At 46.4% G+C, this 18,537-nt stretch overlaps 1 protein-coding gene across 1 annotated transcript in view; it reads left to right on the plus strand.

Annotated features, from left to right (window-relative positions):
* The window catches only part of ANGPT4 (angiopoietin 4), a 165,752-nt gene that overhangs the window by 97,304 nt on the left and 49,911 nt on the right, over nt 1-18,537 (plus strand). Inside the window, exon 4 of the mRNA XM_069650935.1 lies at nt 12,959-13,191. Coding sequence (XP_069507036.1) covers nt 12,959-13,191 — 233 coding nt within the window. The remainder of the gene's footprint in view (nt 1-12,958; nt 13,192-18,537) is intronic.

Below are 18,537 nucleotides of genomic sequence, written 5' to 3' on the forward strand. Positions count from 1 at the left end.
CCGCCATAGACTGCGCCATGTTTCTACAAAAAGTCCGCCCTGGGGCCACCACCTTGCATGCAAAATTCAAATGCCCCAACAATCTCTGCATTTCAACTAGCATCATTCTCTTGGCCCCCACCGTTTTCTCCAGCATTCCTACCAATTTGCTCACCTTGTCGTGCGGCAAGCGTGAGGTCATGGCCACTGAATCCAGTTCAATTCCTAGAAATGTCAACACCACTGCCGGCCCTTCTGTTTTGTCTTCCGCTAGAGGCACCCCCATCTCTCCCATCAACTCCTGAAACAACTTTAGGATCTCCTTGCACTCTCTCTTTCTTTCTGCCCCGCTAATGAACAGAAAATCATCCAGGTAATGCAGAACACTTTCCCAACCCGAGCTGTATGAAAAAACCCACTGTAAGAAGGAACTGAAACGCTCAAACAAAGCACTGGAAATTGCGCACCCCATTGGCAAAGCTTTGTCTATGTATATGTGGTCCTCAAATTGCAAACCTAACAGCCAAAAATCCTCCAGCTGCACCGGCAACAACCTGAAAGCCGCCTTAATGTCACACTTGGCCATGAAGGCCCCCCGCCCTTCTTTCCTCACCAAATCCACCGCCTGGTCCACACTTGCATATACAACCCCACATTCTTCAGGGGCAATGAAATCATTGACCGACATGCCCTCGGGCCATGACAAGTGGTGTATCAATCTGAACTCCCCCGGGGCTTTCTTGGGCACCACCCCCAGTGGGGATATAACTAAATCACCCGGCAGATCATCAAATGGCCCTACTGTCCTCCCTGCCACTATTTCTTTACCAAATTTTTGTCTTACCACCTCAACATTTTCCTTAGCTGACTTCAAGTTTTCCGCCCACCGACACACCCTTTGGCCCTGATAACCCAGCCTGAAACCCTGACAAAACCCCTCACTCAAAATTTTAGTCCCCTCCCTATCCAGATAAAATTGCAACCACTTCTCCAGCACATCCAATTTAATTGGAGTAAAAGCTTTTGCCCACAACCCCTCTTCTGGATCCTCTCCCCCTCCCCGTCTCCCTGTTGGAAACACTGAGTGAGAGGGTGTTTCCCTGCACATTTGCTACACTCATGCCTGAACCTACATAAGTTCCTTGTGCAGCTGTCCTTATTAAATGCCCCACATTTTTAGTTTATTTATAAAGCGCAGCCAGGCCCTGGGGCATATGGGCGCATAAGGTAGAGGAGCTGGTTACAGAGTTAAACAGAGTTACGTTACAGATACAGGAAAGATACAGTTACATAAATATGCCATCAGAACAATGCAATTGACCAAGTTCCAAATAGTTACATGTAGGAACTGACATAATAAACAAGTGCATGCGCAGAAGATAAGCTGTCAGGAGTCCGTGTTATGGAGCCAACATTTCGTACTATGTTTGAACCGGTTGAATGACGGTTCTGCGCGTAGATGTGAGGGGATAGTATTCCATAGTTTGGATGCTTGTACCGGGAAGCTAACTCCACCAGAGTTGAGGAGTTTAAATCTCGGTATGGTCAAGGTGTTAGTTTGGGCGACTCTAAGAGGTCTCGAGGCGGAATGTGGTGTGAAGTGGTTAGTAAGGTATGCTGGAGCAAGGTTAGCCCTGACTTTGTGTGTGAGGGCAAGTGTTTTCAGGGATATTCTGTGCTTGACAGGTAGCCAGTGTAGGTTACGTCTGGTCTCAGATATGTGTGCTTTTTTGGGGATGTTTAGGGCAGCTCTGATTGCATTGTTTTGGATTACTTGTAGTTTATTAATATTTCTTTGGCTGGTGCCCAAGTAGAGGGCGTTACAGTAGTCTATTTTGGAGAGGACTAGAGCTCTCGCTAGAGTGATACAGTTGGGTGCGGAGATGAATGGTCTGCATGCAGTGATAAGCTTGCAAGTGTAAGCAGCTGATGACGCTACTGCGTTGGTTTGTTTAGAGAGAGATAAGGTAGCATCAATGTATATACCAAGGGTTTTAGTGTTATTAGAGACTGAGATGAGATTGCCATCTATGGTAAATGCTTTGAATGTGGGGTTGAGATTTTTGAGTTTGGCATGTGTGCCCAGGATAATCAGCTCGGTTTTGTCGCCATTGAGACATAAGCCATGGTGTGCCATCCATGCTTGTATAACTGAGTAGATTTCATTAAGGGTCGTACTGTCTATTTCGTAGTCACCTGTGATAGGAAAGAGTATCTGGGTGTCGTCCGCGTAGTTGGTGTACGTGACACCCAGATAGTCTAAGATATCGAAGAGGGGTTTCGTGTATATGTTATAAAGTGTCGGGGACACGCATGAGCCTTGCGGTACACCACAAGGTACAGGGGCCGGCTCGGCGGAATCTGTAGGAGAGAAGACCCTCATGGTTCTGTTAGCCAGGAAGGAGCTGATCCATGCCGTGGCTGCTTCTGAGAAGTGGGCTGCAGATTTCAGGTGTTGGCAGAGTGTTTGATGGTTAACCAGATCAAACGCTGCTGATAGATCAAGCAATAAAAGGAGTGCAAGTTTGCCATGGTCTTTCAAGGTTTGGATCTGGGTGGTGAGGTCAATAAGTGCAGTTTCCGTACCGTGTCTTGGTCGGAAGCCTGATTGCCTGAGCCCTAAGAGGTTGTTGGCTTCTAGATAAGCCTGTATTTGTAAGTAGGCTGCTCTGTCCAGTATTTTTAATAGGAAAGGTACCGTGGTTATAGGTCTGTAATTAGACGGGTTAGCTGGGTCAAGCGTGGGTTTTTTGAGGAGTGGAATGACCCAAGCGTCTTTAAGATTGTCGGGAACTATTCCAGATTTGAAAGAGGCATTGATAAGAGTGGTAATAAATGGCGCCAGATCGTGTGCAGCTGCTTTAACAATCGGGGCCGGGCAGGCATCGCCTTGGCAGTTTGAAGGTTTCAGTTTCCTGATGATGTTTTCTACTTCCCACGTTGAAAGGGGAGAGAAACTGAAAGGTTTACAAGTCGTTTGGGAGGTTGGGGGTATGTTAGGCAGTTGTTTGTGGTTAGGGTCTACAGATAGCATAGATTTTTTTGCGTTAATTTTGGATTGTAGACAAGCTATTTTATCTAATAAGGCTTTCTGGATGTTGCTGCACCATAGTGCGTCAGTAATGCCTTTGTCAGTCGGGGCAATAGGGGATTCTAATTCTTTGAGTATTTTGAAGAGTTCTTTAGTATTGGATTCCGCTTGTGTAATCCTTTTGTTATAGGAGTCTTTTTTGGCTAGGAGTATGGCTTCTTTGTAGCTAGATGATGCTAAGGTTAGTTCAAATTTGTTCAGTGCTGTGGGATGTTTTTTCCAAAGTGCCTCAGCGGTTCTTTTGGCTTTACGTAGTTCTCTTAACTGTGGCGTGAACCATGTGTTGAGGTGACGCTGTGGTTTTGGTTTCCGCAGTTTTAGCGGGGCAATGGAGTCCAAAGCTTTAAGTATAGCCTGGTTGTAGGTGTCCACTAGAGCTGTGGGGTCTGCATCTGGATCAATGTTATTCAATATGGGGAGTAGTAGAGGTAGGAGTTTGTCGGGAGTAATGTCTTTCTTGTTTCTCGTGCGGATGGCAGGGGCGATGGTGGGCGCTGAGTGAGTATTGTTTTTTTTTTTTTTTTTTTTTTTTTTTATTGTAACAATTAGTTGTTTACACAACTTTAATTACAAAATTAAGACAACGTCTTCATCTTATCTTATATCTTTGTCATTTCTCCACTGTTATACAAGTTCATCATTCTCCTGCAGTTTTTTTCCGATAAAAGGCTTATTTTTTAACATAACATAAGTCTTCCTCCAAGATGTCATCAAGAAAGTCTACCAAGGCACAGACTGATTTAACATTATTTCCAGCTACCAGCATGTGCCATAGATCATCAGTTTGTTGGGAAATCGATGTTAAATGTTGAAGAAAAAATGAACGCTGGGTCGCCACATAGCCACATTCAGTGACTAGATGTTTAAGTGTTTCTGATTCATTTTTACAGAACCTACATTTGTTGTCAACTATTTCTTTATAGTGTCTCAAGTACATCATCTCTTTGGTTTTGTATAAGTTTAGCCGAAATCTTAAAAACTTGTTACGATGATATCTTGAAGGAAATCTTGATAAGTATTTAGGTAGCTTATCTAGGCTGTTGCAGGTCATGCCTAGGTTAAGTGATGAAGACATCGCCCCACGCAATTCTCCATTTTTTATCCAATACCAAGATCTCAATTTTCTTTTGGCAATCTGTGGTGTATTACATACAGTATCCCAGGAGATGTCCATGACTGCCAGAGACTTTCTGATTTTCGTCGCCAAGATATGTAACATTCCAGGATACTGTGAGGCCTCTATTTCTTTTAGGATTTCATATGCTGGAGCGACTGTGTTTAAGTTCATTTTGCGTAGCAAGGCGATGGACTTCCATAGAATCAGGCCATCCAAAGGATCAAGGCCTAGTTCATGCCTTATTGCCACAATGGAAACAGAGGTTGGAAGGGCTAGAACTCCTCTCCAGAATTGGCCTTCCAGAGCTGCCCAGATGCGATTATCGATATTTAATCCTGCCTCTGCTCCGTAGGTCAAGGCAGGAATGACTTTTTGACGATAGAAGGTCATAACCGGAATCAGGGTGAATTTGCCAAATTCATTGTGTAGGCGTTTACCTTGGAGAGTAAAAGCTATCATACGATGCTTCAGATCTACGATCCAGGCTTGTTCTCTGATCGAGTTATTTATTTGTGTCCCAAGATATCGTATGGTTTGGACAGACTCAATCTTTTCTCCCGATGCGTACCAACTGAAATTCTCCACCGATCTTTTTTGTAATGACCCAAAGGACATTATCTTTGATTTTCCGGCATTAATTTCCAGACCATTGGTTTGCAGATACAAAACCAACGCTTGAAGTAGACGTTGTAGTCCAATTTCGGTTTGATCGAATAATACAATGTCGTCAGCATATATCGCATAACTGATTGGTTGGTTGTTTACTTTCGGTGGGAAACAGCGAATGTTCACAAACGCATCCGGTAAGTCAGCAATATATAACTTAAACAGTAGAGCTGCCAAGGGGCAACCCTGCTTCACTCCCTGGGTAGTTGGAATTTCTTTCGTCATGGTGCCTCTGTTGTCAGTGCAGACTTTTATTGAAGTTCCTGTAAATAAAGCCATGAGTGGGTGGAGGATGTTCGCAGGACATGACCATGATATTAATTTCTTCCATAGAATTGTGCGATTAATTTGGTCAATCGCCTGCCGCATATCTATAAAAGCTACAAACATTTTCCCCTTATTTTTCATTATATCAAGCTTAAGTATATTTACAATGAAAAGATTAATTTCTGTTCCCACATCTTTAGTAAAGCCTGTTTGTCGCTTATCTAATAGATTGTTAGAAGAGGCCCATTTGGTGAGTTTGTGTTGTAGACAAGTGGCAAAGATTTTGCCTATGATATCCAAGAGAGCAATAGGGCGATAATTGGCCGGGTTGTCCCTATTGCCCTTCTTGAATATTGGCACGATAATCGCAGTCCTCCAAGAACTCGGAATCAGCTTTGTTCAGTGCTGTGGGATGTTTTTTCCAAAGTGCCTCAGCGGTTCTTTCGGCTTTACGTAGTTCTCTTAACTGTGGCGTGAACCATGTGTTGAGGTGACGCTGTGGTTTTGGTTTCCGCAGTTTTAGCGGGGCAATGGAGTCCAAAGCTTTAAGTATAGCCTGGTTGTAGGTGTCCACTAGAGCTGTGGGGTCTGCATCTGGATCAATGTTATTCAATATGGGGAGTAGTAGAGGTAGGAGTTTGTCGGGAGTAATGTCTTTCTTGTTTCTCGTGCGGATGGCAGGGGCGATGGTGGGCGCTGAGTGAGTATTGTTAGCTTTGATAGCAAAGGTTAGTTTGTGGTGGTCAGACCAGATGCATGGGTCATTAGATAGGAGGTCAATCGAGCAGTTGATGTGTGAGAGCCAGTCTAAAGTTCTGCCTTTAATATGGGTAGGTTCATGGATGATGTGCTTGTGACCCAAATCAGATAATGAATTGGCTAAATCAAGGGCATTGGTGTCTTTAGGATCGTTGAGGCCGAGGTTAAAGTCCCCAAGTAGGATAGTTTGCGAGTTGGGTTTGGTGTTTATGGATATAAGTGATGCAATGTCCTCTGTGAAAGAAGCGATGGGTCCTGGTGGTCGATAAATGAGGTGCACGGTGGCCGTGTGGTTGGGTGAGAGGGGTAGCTTAATTGACAAGGATTCGGCAGACGAGATTTGCGCATCTTGGATGATTTTGATGTCGAAGGTATTTCGGTATATGAAGGCAAGTCCACCTCCCTTTGTTTGAGTAGTGTTTCTGTCAGATCTTATGATGGCATAATCATTAGGTATTGCGAGGGCAAGAGATGGGCCGGATGCGGTATTGAGCCAGGTTTCAGTGACTGCGAGGATATCAAGGTTTTCATAGGTTATAAAGTCAGCAATGTCGAGAGCGTGGGCAGGAAGAGACCTGGCATTCACTAGTGCTGCTTTGATGAGTTTATCTTTTTTGAAGTTTTTTTTTAAGTGTTGGAGGTGGATTGTCGGCTAGGTTGTTGATGTCAAAGGGGGGAGCAGCGTGATTATGGGCACGATGCGAGTGTTTTATGGTACGGGCTCTTAGTCTGGAGTTCCTGCTTAAGAAGCTAGGGTGATGAGAATATGGGTAGGTAGGTGAATTGGTTCGGATGTTCAGACTGGTATTTCTCTTCAGTAAGCTAGAGTGGTACGAGCCTGGGTGGGTATGTGGTCTAGTTCTGGAGTTCAGTCTAGAATTTCTGATGGTGATAGTACAGGGTTGGTTGGGTGTAGGTTTGGAGGCAAAGTGTTGTATCCAGAGTGCTGGATCATTCAAGTATAGATTTGTGGGTGTCATGGTGCTAGGCCTCAGGGAGGAGGTGGTGGGTGCCATGCCTAATCTAGTGGATGTGTATGGTTTAGAGTGTAGGTCAGGCTGGCTGGACCAATAGCTACTGTAGGTGTACAGTAGGTGTATGAGCGTTGATAGGTACCAATACATGATGTTTAAGATGATACTAGTACACAAGGTGACGGGGGTGGTCCATTAGCGACCAAAAGGCACAACACAATGGTAAATGTGGTCAGATAGGTGACCAAAGGCACAACACAATGATAGATGTGGTCTAATAGGCGACCAAAAAGCACAACACAATGGCAAATGTGGTCAGATAGGTGACCAAGGCACAACACAATGATAGATGTGGTCTAATAGGCGACCAAAAGGCACAACACAATGGTAAATGTGGTCAGATAGGTGACCAAGGCACAACACAATGATAGATGTGGTCTAATAGGCGACCAAAAAGCACAACACAATGGCAAATGTGGTCAGATAGGTGACCAAGGCACAACACAATGATAGATGTGGTCTAATAGGCGACCAAAAGGCACAACACAATGGCAAATGTGGTCAGATAGGCGACCAAAAGGCACAACACAATGGTAAATGTGGTCAGGTAGGTGACCAAAGGCACAACACAATGATAGATGTGGTCTAATAGGCGACCAAAAAGCACAACACAATGGCAAATGTGGTCAGATAGGTGACCAAAGGCACAGCACAATGATAGATGTGGTCTAATAGGCGACCAAAAAGCACAACACAATGGCAAATGTGGTCAGATAGGCGACCAAAAGGCACAACACAATGGTAAGTGTGGTCATAAGAAGCACAACATAAATGTGGTCTTCTATTGATCATGAGGCTTAAAGATGCAACACTCTCGGTAGCACACATGAGTGAAACAATACGCATGTGTCAATTAGGCATCGGGTCCCTAAAACAGCAGTTTTGGGCAGCACAGCTGAAAGATGCGGGAATGAGACGGTACGATTTCAGCAGTGAAATGGTAGAGTAGATACAGCGGTTGTCAGCCAGTATGGGTGTACCATGTAACATGTATGCAGCAGTAACAGTACAGCACATGAATAAAACAGCGTACCGTACAGCAATACACAAATGGTTATAGGTCAGGGTGTATCCAACTATACGTTATGTACCAGAGACATCAACAGCAAGGGTATACAAGTTGATCGCACCTATGATCGTAACGGTACCTGGCTCGAACTAGGCATGATTATGCGGCACCTAGTGTTCGAGTGGAATAGGGGACGTGTGCATGTGAGCGCGGTTGGCACGTAGTATATGAGCATTGGGTGGGAGGCAATATCACTGTGAATAAAGGTTCAAAGGCACCAAAGAGTCGACAATGTTACCGTGTTGACGAGCAATAGTCTGTTCGAGCAGGGGTTCTGGCCGATGGCTTGATGGCCCATGACAGGCTCGAGACAGGCAGAGGGCAGCCTTTGTGATGGTGTGCCTTCGTGATGTGGGCCGGCTCAATTTCACCTGCCGGCTCACGATAGGTGCAAGAAGAACACCCGGCTACCAATCAGGGACTCAGGGTGAGCTTGGCAAAAAAAGGTGGAAGAAGGTACACCTTACAGCATACGGGCGGCCATCTTGAACTTGCCGACCTCGTGAAAAATAATTGTGGCTCCAGCAAACATTTTGTTCAAAGTATGTTAATCATCGTTCTAAGGGCATCGGCATATATTATTGCGGATTACAAGTAAATATGCTTCTCAATCACGGCGTTCCGCCGTGTCGCTGCAAGTGGCATCTGGTAGCTGCACAGACGAGTGCAATACAGCCCGGAGGCTTACCTTGCAGCTGCTTACTCGCGGCATCTGAGGCACTGCTCCTGCAGTGTTAGGGAGCTCCTGCTCCTCCAAAGGGGGATGTGATGTGCTGCGGCTGAGGACTGCACTCTGCCTCCTCCCCCACCCCCTCATGGGCGGGGCGACCAAGAAAGGCCCGGAAAGGCACAGGCAGAACACTTGCTGTGTGCAATGTCGGTGCAGGGCTTGTTGGAGCCATCCATTGCAGCCATAGATCCATGTCTATTTCCCCCCAGACAGCCTGACTGTCCTCAGCCATTCTTGCTCTGAATTCCTCATCGTAACACACCCACGCAAAGCCCCCAAAACTCGTAAATGCCTTCTTAATTACATCCATATATTTTAGCAGAGCCACGCATCGCTCCGGAAATTTCTCACAATCGACACTGGCGTAAATAATAAATGCTGACGTCCAATTCTCAATTGTCATTGGGACCCTTGGGCGCGAAGCCAGTTCTCTCTCTTCTTCCTTAGACCCCTCCTTTGCTCTCACTTCCCTATGGAGCAGCTTAAAAACATCCACAAATTCCCTCGCCTGAATCTTATCCCTGGTCGCTGCCATCAAGTGCGCCCCCAAAGGTTTCGTGATACCCATGTACAGTAGTTTTTTCTCCTTACCCTTCACCTCAACCTCCTTTTCTTTTGAGACCTGTACCTCGAGCGCCAATGGCTCCACCACCTTATCCGTTTGAACCTCCACCGAGCAATTGTCCTTTTCATCCACCAAGGCTTTCATTACACCAACCTCTCTCCTTACCCTTTGCAAACCAGACCCTTCATTCCCTGCCCCCGTTCTTGTTTCCCCCCCTGCCATGCAGTTGACCATTCACTTTCCCGCTCACCTCTTTCCAGACTGACTGTCTGCGGTCTGGCCTCCACTCCGATGCTCCTCATCTCTTTTCTTAACGGGCTCCTACTGCGGGGACAGAACATGTCAGCAGTCTCACCCAGCCAATTGTTTCCCCGACCTCTTGCCCCCCGACCGCCCTGCTCCTGTCTCTCCCAATCCCACCTCAAACTCCTCTCCTCCCCCCTCCTCCTTACCGCCCTATAACCTTATTCCTCACACTGCCCCACATAATCCTCCATCCCTGCTTCATCACCCCTGAAATACCATTGTTGTTGCAAGTTCATGCTCGGGTTGAGTCAATCCTCTTCTTGCGAGCCCGTGGCATCCGCCCCACCACTCCTTTGATGTCTTCTCGGCAGGGCCGCAGAAACACCTTCTTGGTCCTCTTCTCTCGGGCGAGGCGTGCACTCCTCCACCCTGTGATCCTCATCGCTAGGGGCCGTGCTGCGCCCTCCTGACTCTCCTCGCGCCGACCCAGGAGGGGCCTTCCTAAACCCTCTCCATATTCATCCTCTGGAACAGCAGGGGCTGCGCAGCGTCCACTTGCACTCTTCCGCAGGTATTTACCCCCTTTTCCCCTCTGCCTTGTCGCCCCCTTCTGTGCCACCTCACCCCCTCTCTGTGGCTCCCTTGACCCACCCCTTTTTGAACATTCCTCACCTCCGCTAATTCCCCCTGGTCATTATTAACTCCATCCCTCTCTGGCTCCCCACCCGAAATAATTTCTCCCCTGGACGCTCTCCTGTCAATCTCCCTCCTCATCTTCCTGCCCCGGGATTCCCACACCTCCCCTCTCCCCGCCGAGGGGGTGCAAGCCACCACTGCTGCGAGAGCCCCATCTGCCGCTGCTCTCCGCTGCGGCCTATCCCCTCCTACCTCCCCCTCTCCCGTTACTTCCCCTGCCGCCCCTTACAATTGGGCCTTAGATGCCCTGGTAATAATTTCCAGGGCCTCCCTCAGAGCCCTAGCCTCCACCAGACCCTTCTGACTGGCTCCCTGGCCAACCATCGTGCACCAATAATCTGAACGTGCACTGCAAATATGCCCCTTGCAGCTCAACTAGCTACACTAAATCCCCGAGCCAGCACCTACCCGTGGACCAAGACCCCAAGGAATGGGAAACCCAGTGAAGCAAATTGGGTTATAAAAACTAATATCCCTAAAAAGAGTCACTTAAACTCTATAAATTCAAGATATACAGATTTTTTTTTATATACCCCCCTTTCAATAATACCCCTGCCCTACGAAGCCCCCACCTTTAGCTCATAACCTGTCCCCAGAGAAGAAAAATCCAAAAAACCAGAAGCCCACGATCAAAAGGGGCCAAAATCGAAAATAGCACACTGCCCCCTGGCGGCTCGCAGGCCGCACCGCACTGGCACAGAAAAATAATGCGATCCCTTTAAGGGAACTGCAGTGCCCCCTCTGACGAACGCCGGCTACCGCGCTGAAGCACAGCATCGCAGCCCGCACCAGGAAGTGAAAAGCACAGCGTTGCAGCCCGCACCATGAAGCGAAATCCCTAAAAGCAGCAGTGTGAGCTGCAACAGGAGCGCCTTAATAGGGCACTTAGCACCCCTTCCCCTAGCGACTGGTCCCACGGCCGCCCCCCGACCAGAAGCGCACAAGAGATCTGCGGCTGACAGCAGATGCTCCAATAAACGCCCACACAACAGCCTGAACAAAACTGGAGAAAATATATGAAATCACACACCGGACTCGAAAATGCCTACCAAATCCAAACGTAATCGTCCCGCAGGCGACGCCGCCCTGCACAAATTAAGTGGAGGTATCTTATTTACGGTACCTCCGACTAACTTTTTTTTTTTTTATATTATGCAAATACTAACTGCCTAACCACCCACTACTACACTAACCACTCCTCTCCTCACAACCACAAAAACCCCTAACCAGGCCTAAGTGAGGAAAGGCTCGGGAGCAGGCGACCAGGACTGATCAATCTCTTTTCCAACCGTCGCCTGCTTCCCGAACCTTCCCTGACCCCTTAAATACCCCCCGGAGGCGCTCTCCCCGCAGGCCATCTCGCTGGCCATGTGCAGCGCCAAAATACACCCCGGGGGGGAAACGCTTTGCGTTCCTCCAAGTGCCCCCCTTCTGCATCTGCCTATGTCCAGCCTTCCAATCTTTTCTGATTTCTTCCACAGCACTTCTCCCCCCTCTATTGGGCTCTCTTTGGAGTCTGGTACCTCCAATGGTCTCCACAATACTGCTTGGCACTGATTGGCCCTCACCCAAGAACCTTTCCTAGCTTCCTTCTTCTGTTGCCATAGAGTATCGGTGTAGGCGGTCTACCAGACAACTGCCAGACAAGGTGGCCCCGTCCCTTCCCCGAATGACGGCTGGTGCGTGCGCCTTATCCCCTGATCACCAAGTCACGCTCGTCAGCCTTGCCCCTAGATCTTGCGGGACGCCTGCTCCAGCCACGGATGGCACGAGTGGCGTCACTCCCCGCGTGTGTGCCCTTAAAGGGGCAGGCACCACAGCAAGGAGGCAGTATATTCCAGATGTCTTCTCCACATCTGTTCTTCAGCACAGCTTCTTCCAGGGTTACTCGCGTCAATGGAGATCACAAGAACCCCACACTTGCGTAGAAGTAGCTTCAAGACTACAGACACAAACAACTCCTGAGACACTTGCAACAGTGTAAGAAACCTCCACCCTCCCATGAGCGGAGACAACAGCGCCGGGTTGTTGTCCCTCGAAGGCAACGAAGGGCGGTTTCTTGAATCGAGAGAGACTGAGGGAATAGTACGTGTGGGATCCGGCTGAAGGACGTTTGGAGGGTGCCCGGGTTTTAGAGTTGGGTTCTGCCATGTTGGGACAAAAAAACATAGACATCTTCATGACAGCCTGCGCCTAAGGACTTCCCCTGATCCAATGTCAATCCGATCTTCATACTGAAGGAGGAACACACACACACATGTCTCTCATTCCCATGCAGAGTGCCCACTCCCGCTTCACTGACACACGGAGAGCGCCTTCCCCTGCACTCACGCTAGGGTGAGTCCCCCATGTGTGCACTCAGATGGGCACGAAGGCTCCCCCTCCACAGAGGGCCCTATGTGTGCAAGGTCCTTCCCCTCCCACTCGGCCTTTACTCGCCTCACTGTGCTGTCCTCATGGGAACTCCAAAATGGTGGCCACCAGTCTCGCCCCCAGCATTGCTAGTGCCGAGGGAGCTGTCACTCTTCAGGCATCCTCAGACCACTCCATACACCCATGGGCGGCTACAGGCTCGGGGTGAGAGATGCGCATGGGGGTCAGATGGGTGGGCACCCGGTGCAGCTGGAGAAGTAGTTGTGGCAGTTTACCACCAGCATGATGAGTGAGTATTCTCTGGAGGTGAACTACTCGTGCACACTGATGTGTCCATCACTTCTCCTTTCTATCTATCCTGTGCAGTGCCTTGGAGTCTCGGGTCCGGGACCTGGAGCAGAAACACAGATCCGAGATGGAGGGGATGCAGGCGGACAGGCAGGAGCTGCAGCGCTTCGTGGTGACGCAGAGCAGCACTGTCAGTGGCCTGGAGCGCACCCTGCAGGCGGTCAGCAGCCATGCAATGCAGATGCAGCGGCAACACCTCCAGCTGGTGGACTCTGTGCAAAGCCTGGTGCAGCAGCTCTCCCAGGGCAAAGGTAAGCATATCCCCGGGCTGGGGGCAATCAGTCTAGCACCAAGAGGGCGCTACCATGGGCTGGTATCCTGCAGTATGGGCTTCCTGTATCAGTGGGAGAGACCTTTCAGCAGTGGGACCTTCCTCAGCAATGGGACCTTCCTCCAAGCAGTATGACTTTTCTCCCGGTAAAGTGACCTTCCTCCCAGCAGTGTGACTTTCATCCCAGCCGTGTGACCTTCCTCCAGACAGTGTGACTTTCTTCCAAGCAGTGGGACCGTCTTTCAAGCAGTATGACTTTCCTCACAGCAGTGTGACTTACTTCCCAGCAGTGGGACCTTCCTCCAAGCAGTGTGACCTTTCTCCCAGGAGTGTGACTGTTCTCCCAACAGTGTGACCTCCCTCCAAGCAGACTGTCAAAAATGTGGGATCGCTAAAGACCTGTGTGCACTCGTTCCCACTCAAAAACTCGTAATGAACAGGTTGGCTGCAGGTTATATCCTACCCTCAAACTTCCCACAAAGCTTGTAAAAGTGTAAAATTAGGATACAAAGTTCGGGCGGATATCTTGCGCTCTGACCATATGTTTTTTTAACTTTAGTTTCAGAAATTATTATTTTTATAAATCCATCCCTTTATTATCCATATATTATTTCCAAGTCAATCCAAAAAACCGCTGGCATAATATTTCTCCAAAATTAGTGATTTTATTCTTCGAGCAAACACACAGCCGACACGTGTTTCGACCTCAGGTCGTCTTCAAGGCTGTACCAAGTTACATATTCACCACGTATATACATTTGTGTACGTTTTTTTATAAAAACAAAAAATTGATAATAAGTAAAATTATAATCCATACCATACAGTGTCACATACCAGGGCATGATGATGGGAAAGTCACGTCATATTCAAGTAAATAATTTCCATTTTCAAAGAAAAACAAAATAAAACCTTAAATTAGTGTTGGATTTAGGTTCAAATAAACAGCATTATATAAGCCTTATATATGGTTAATTTTTATTTATTTGTCAATTTATGTCCCACACTCCATGTGACCCATTCCAGCAGACCCACATTGTGAGTACCTGATTATAAACTAGAAATATATTCAAATAACATATTGATATGTTAAATTCAGAATTTAAGGGTTTTATAAGATTTATGCTTACCCCAAGTGTTCTCCCTATATCTTTTTTGATTTTGGTTATCAATACCCGACAATTTCATTTGACAATTCTTCTCAAACCTATATAGAAAAACGATGATATATTATATAACATTATGAGCAGCATCTATAGTTCCATGGGTCGGTTCTTGTATAGTTGAAAAAAGATTTTTCACTAACCTGGACAGATGATTATGTTCTAGTATTGTATCAGTAAATTATTTTTAGTACTCCAAAGTTCCTGGACCAACTATAAAATAATAATTTTATCTTAGTAAAGTCATATATAAAATTGTATCCATTCAAGATAATAGAAAATAAATTTCTCCTTAACTAAGTATTCCCATCTTTCTTTGAATCTTGTTATGTAAGTTACCATTGTCCCATGTCATTTTATATTCTTCAGTTTCCCGTTAGCAAATTGAACCATAACAGGCTAACTTTGTCCCATAGAGAATCAAAAATGATATGAACTCACCTCATCACGGGCTCAATCCCAGATCCAATTCTTTTAATAAGTGCTCCAAGGGGGAGTCACACGAAACTATGCTGACTTTATAAACACCAAAGGCATTCAGGAGTGAGAACCGCATCACAATGACGTCCCGCGCACGCATACGCGATGACGTCACCCGTATATAACGCGATGATGTCACACGGGCGCGAACGCAGCGACGCCACACGTGCATGTAATGTAAACAAAGCGCTATAAGTTAAAAGAACACTATTTGTCACTCGGGAATCCCGAAAAAAGATTTTTTTGATTTACTGATATATACTAGTATCGTGTCTGATATCCTTATTTCAAGTATCTCCATATGCATTATGCATTACACTCCAGTGCATCTCCATGTCTATTTATATATCTCCCATGCGATACAACTCAATATATGATCATTACTAAATTGATGATCTAATCACGTATTTGAACCTTATACTAGGTTTGTGGGTGGAATTAGACAGAAAGTTACTGTGTCTTTCTCCATTGTGGGTAGGGCTGGAATGGAATCACAAGTTGTGATTGTTTAAAGCTTTGCCAATTGGTATTGTTTACAAATATTCTATAAGAATATATGCATCTCATGGTCCTGATTAAGTCCCACTATGGTGCTCCTTAAATAACAAATTAATTTGCATTCTTGTTGTCTGAGTTTAAGCCTAAGATTGCCACCTCATTTCCCCAGCTTGACTTGCATGAGTCCAATAAATCTTAAATCTTCTTGATTATCAAGCTGATGATATTGTTGCCAGTGTATGGCCAATGGTGACTTCGGGTCAGCATTTCTTAAACACGCTAAATGCTCTCTTATTCGTATTCTTAGTTGCCGTATGGTGCTACCAATATACAGCTTACCACATTTACAAATAATCGCATATATTACATAGCATGTTTTGCAGTTAATAAACTCTTAATCTCAATTTTCATTCCATTTGCATCAGTAAAAGAATCACAATTAGCGTAGGCATATTTACACTGATTACAATTTCCACATTTGAAAAATCCCTTTTTTCCTTTTAGCCAAGTTTCTTTGGTGTTATCTTCCTTAACATTCAGGAAAGATGGACTCAATTTTTGTTTGATAGTATTAGCCCTTGTAAAAGTAAACTTTGGTTTCTCAGTCAAGAATGGAGACAGATCTTTGTCTAATCTAAGAATGTGCCAGTATTTAGAAAACATTTTATAGAGTAAAGAAGAGTCCTGTGAAAATTTAGTGATTATAGAAATATGGTCTTTCCCAGTTCTTGCTTTGGCTCTTTATACTTGTCTGACGCTTTCTTTATACATCTCTGATTATATCCTCTCTCTATGAATCTATCTTTAAGTAGGTCGGTCTTCCTGAGATAGTCCTCATCTAGACTGCAGTTTCTTCTTGCACGATAAAATTCTCCCGCTGGAATATTGTCTATCGTAGATCTCCGGTGACTGCTTCGTGCATAAAGTACAGAGTTGACCTTCGTTGGTTTCCTATATGTTTTGGTTTCAAGCAGTATGACTTTCCTCCCAGCATTGTGACCTTCCTCCAGGCAGTGTGACTTTTTTCCCAGCAGTGGGACCTTCATTCAAGCAGTATGACTTTCCTCCCAGTAATGTGACTTTCCTACCAGGTGTGTGACTGTCCTCCCAGGAGTGTGACCTCCCTCCAAGCAGTAAAACTTTTCTCCCAGCATTATGACCTTCCTGCAGGCAGTGACTTTACTCCCAGTAGTGTGGCCTTCATCAAAGCAGTATGTCATTCCCCTGACTTTCCTCTAAGTAGTTGTCACAGCCTAGGTATGGTATCCCAGTTGCCACAGATACTACTCTCCCAGTTATGGAAAAGTATCCTTCTGTCTTCGAACATGAAAGTCTCTAAAGTGATATGCCAAAGACTTCCCCCCCAAGAGCTCAGCCTACAATGAATCTATTCCACCTGTCAGGCTGAGGGCTTGAGTGAAAAGGCAGGAGCAGACTCAGCAGAGCTAAAGGAGGGAAGAACAGAGCAGACGTTCAGAACGCAGCCAGGTATTGCCGAATTAACAGCAAACAACACCCCCCAAGTACCCACTCTTACCGGTTCCGTAGCAAAAATGTACCAGTAACCTACTAGTAATGGACAAAGAGGAGAATTCTTATATCCACGGTGAAGGAGGAGTGCGCCAGTGCCTCAGGACCTCAGTGCTGTAAAGCGTCCCAAGAAGATATCCACAGAGTTCAAAAGTAGACTCAGCAAAGCGTCCCAAAGAATATCCCAAAGTGATTCAAATCGATTCAGCAAAGCGTCCCAATATGTCCAAAGCAATCCAATAGTAGATTCAGCAAAGCGTCCAAAAAATACCCAGAAATAACTTAAAGAGAATTCAGCAAAGCGTCCAAATTCAACAGTGTCTGAAAAAATGATTGTTGAAGTAAACAAAATTAAGGGCAAAGGAAACAAGCGTTACTTCACGCTAGTTTCTGTATTATCGTGCTCGAGTGAAAAAAGCGTCACAGCCAGAGGACTTTAACAAGTGGAGGTCGAGATGCAAGCCGAGTTCAAGGATTCCGGGGAAATCAGTCGAAGAGGGGCGGGCGTCGGAAACAGGAAGGAAAGGGCAGGGGCGAAGGCTTGGATTCAGCACAGGATTCAAGATCAAACAGGAGTCAACGCTCGAAACTAACACAGTTTAGGAGTGCTGGGCACTCGAACAGACAGTATTAAATACAGTCTTCAGAAGACACGACAACGTGGTGCGTGCGTGTCACGTGACTAACATAGTAGGAAGATGGGAATTGTAGTTTAGTGGGTTCTGTGTGTTGAAGAGCGCTCATATAAACGCCATGGCAATTTCCAACAAGAACGGGATGTGACAGTAGTATAACTTTCCCCCTAGCAGTGTGACTTTCCTCCCAGCATTATGGTATCCTTCGAGCAGCGTGACCTTCATCCAGGAAGTATGACTATCCTCCCATCATTGTGACTTTCCTAACAGCAGTGTGACCTTCCTCATAGCAGTGTGACTTTCCCCTAATCATTATAGCTTTCCTCCTGGTAATGCAACTTTCCTCCCAGCAGTGTGATCTTCCCCAAGCAGTATGACTTTCCTCCCAGCAGTGTGACCTTCCTCCAGGCAGTGTGACTTTCTTCCCAGACGTGTGGTCTTCATCAAAGCAGTATGACTTTCCTCCCATCATTGTGACTTTCCTCCCAGTAATGTGCCTTTCCCCCGAGCAGTGTGACCTTCCTCCAAGCAGTATGACTTTCCTTCCAGCCGTGTGACCTTCCTCCAGGCAGTGACTTTACTCTCAGTAGTGTGGCCTTCCTCAAAGCAGCATGACTTTCCCGTGCCTTTCTTCTAAGTAGTATAACTTTTCTCCCAGCAGTAGGACCTTCCTCCAAGCAGTATGACTTTCCTCCCAGTAATGTGACTTTCCTCCTAGCAGTGTGACTTAAATCTCAGCGGTGGGACCTTCCTCCAAGCAGTATGACTCTCCTCCCATCATTGTGACTTTCCTCCCAGTAATGTGACTTTCCCCCCGAGCAGTGTGACCTTCCTCCAAGCAGTATGACTTTCCTCCCAGCTGTGTGACCTTCCTCCAGGCAGTGACTTTACTCCCAGTAGCATGGCCTTCCTCAAAGCAGTATGACTTTCCTGTGACTTTCCTCTAAGTAGTATTACTTTCCTCCCAGCAGTAGGACCTTCCTCCAAGCAGTATGGATTTCCTCCCAGAAATGTAACTTTCCT

Source organism: Ambystoma mexicanum, chromosome 3p, assembly GCF_040938575.1.
Source record: "Ambystoma mexicanum isolate Mex_15411 chromosome 3p, UKY_AmexF1_1, whole genome shotgun sequence".
In the NCBI taxonomy this organism is placed as follows: Eukaryota; Metazoa; Chordata; class Amphibia; order Caudata; family Ambystomatidae; genus Ambystoma; species Ambystoma mexicanum.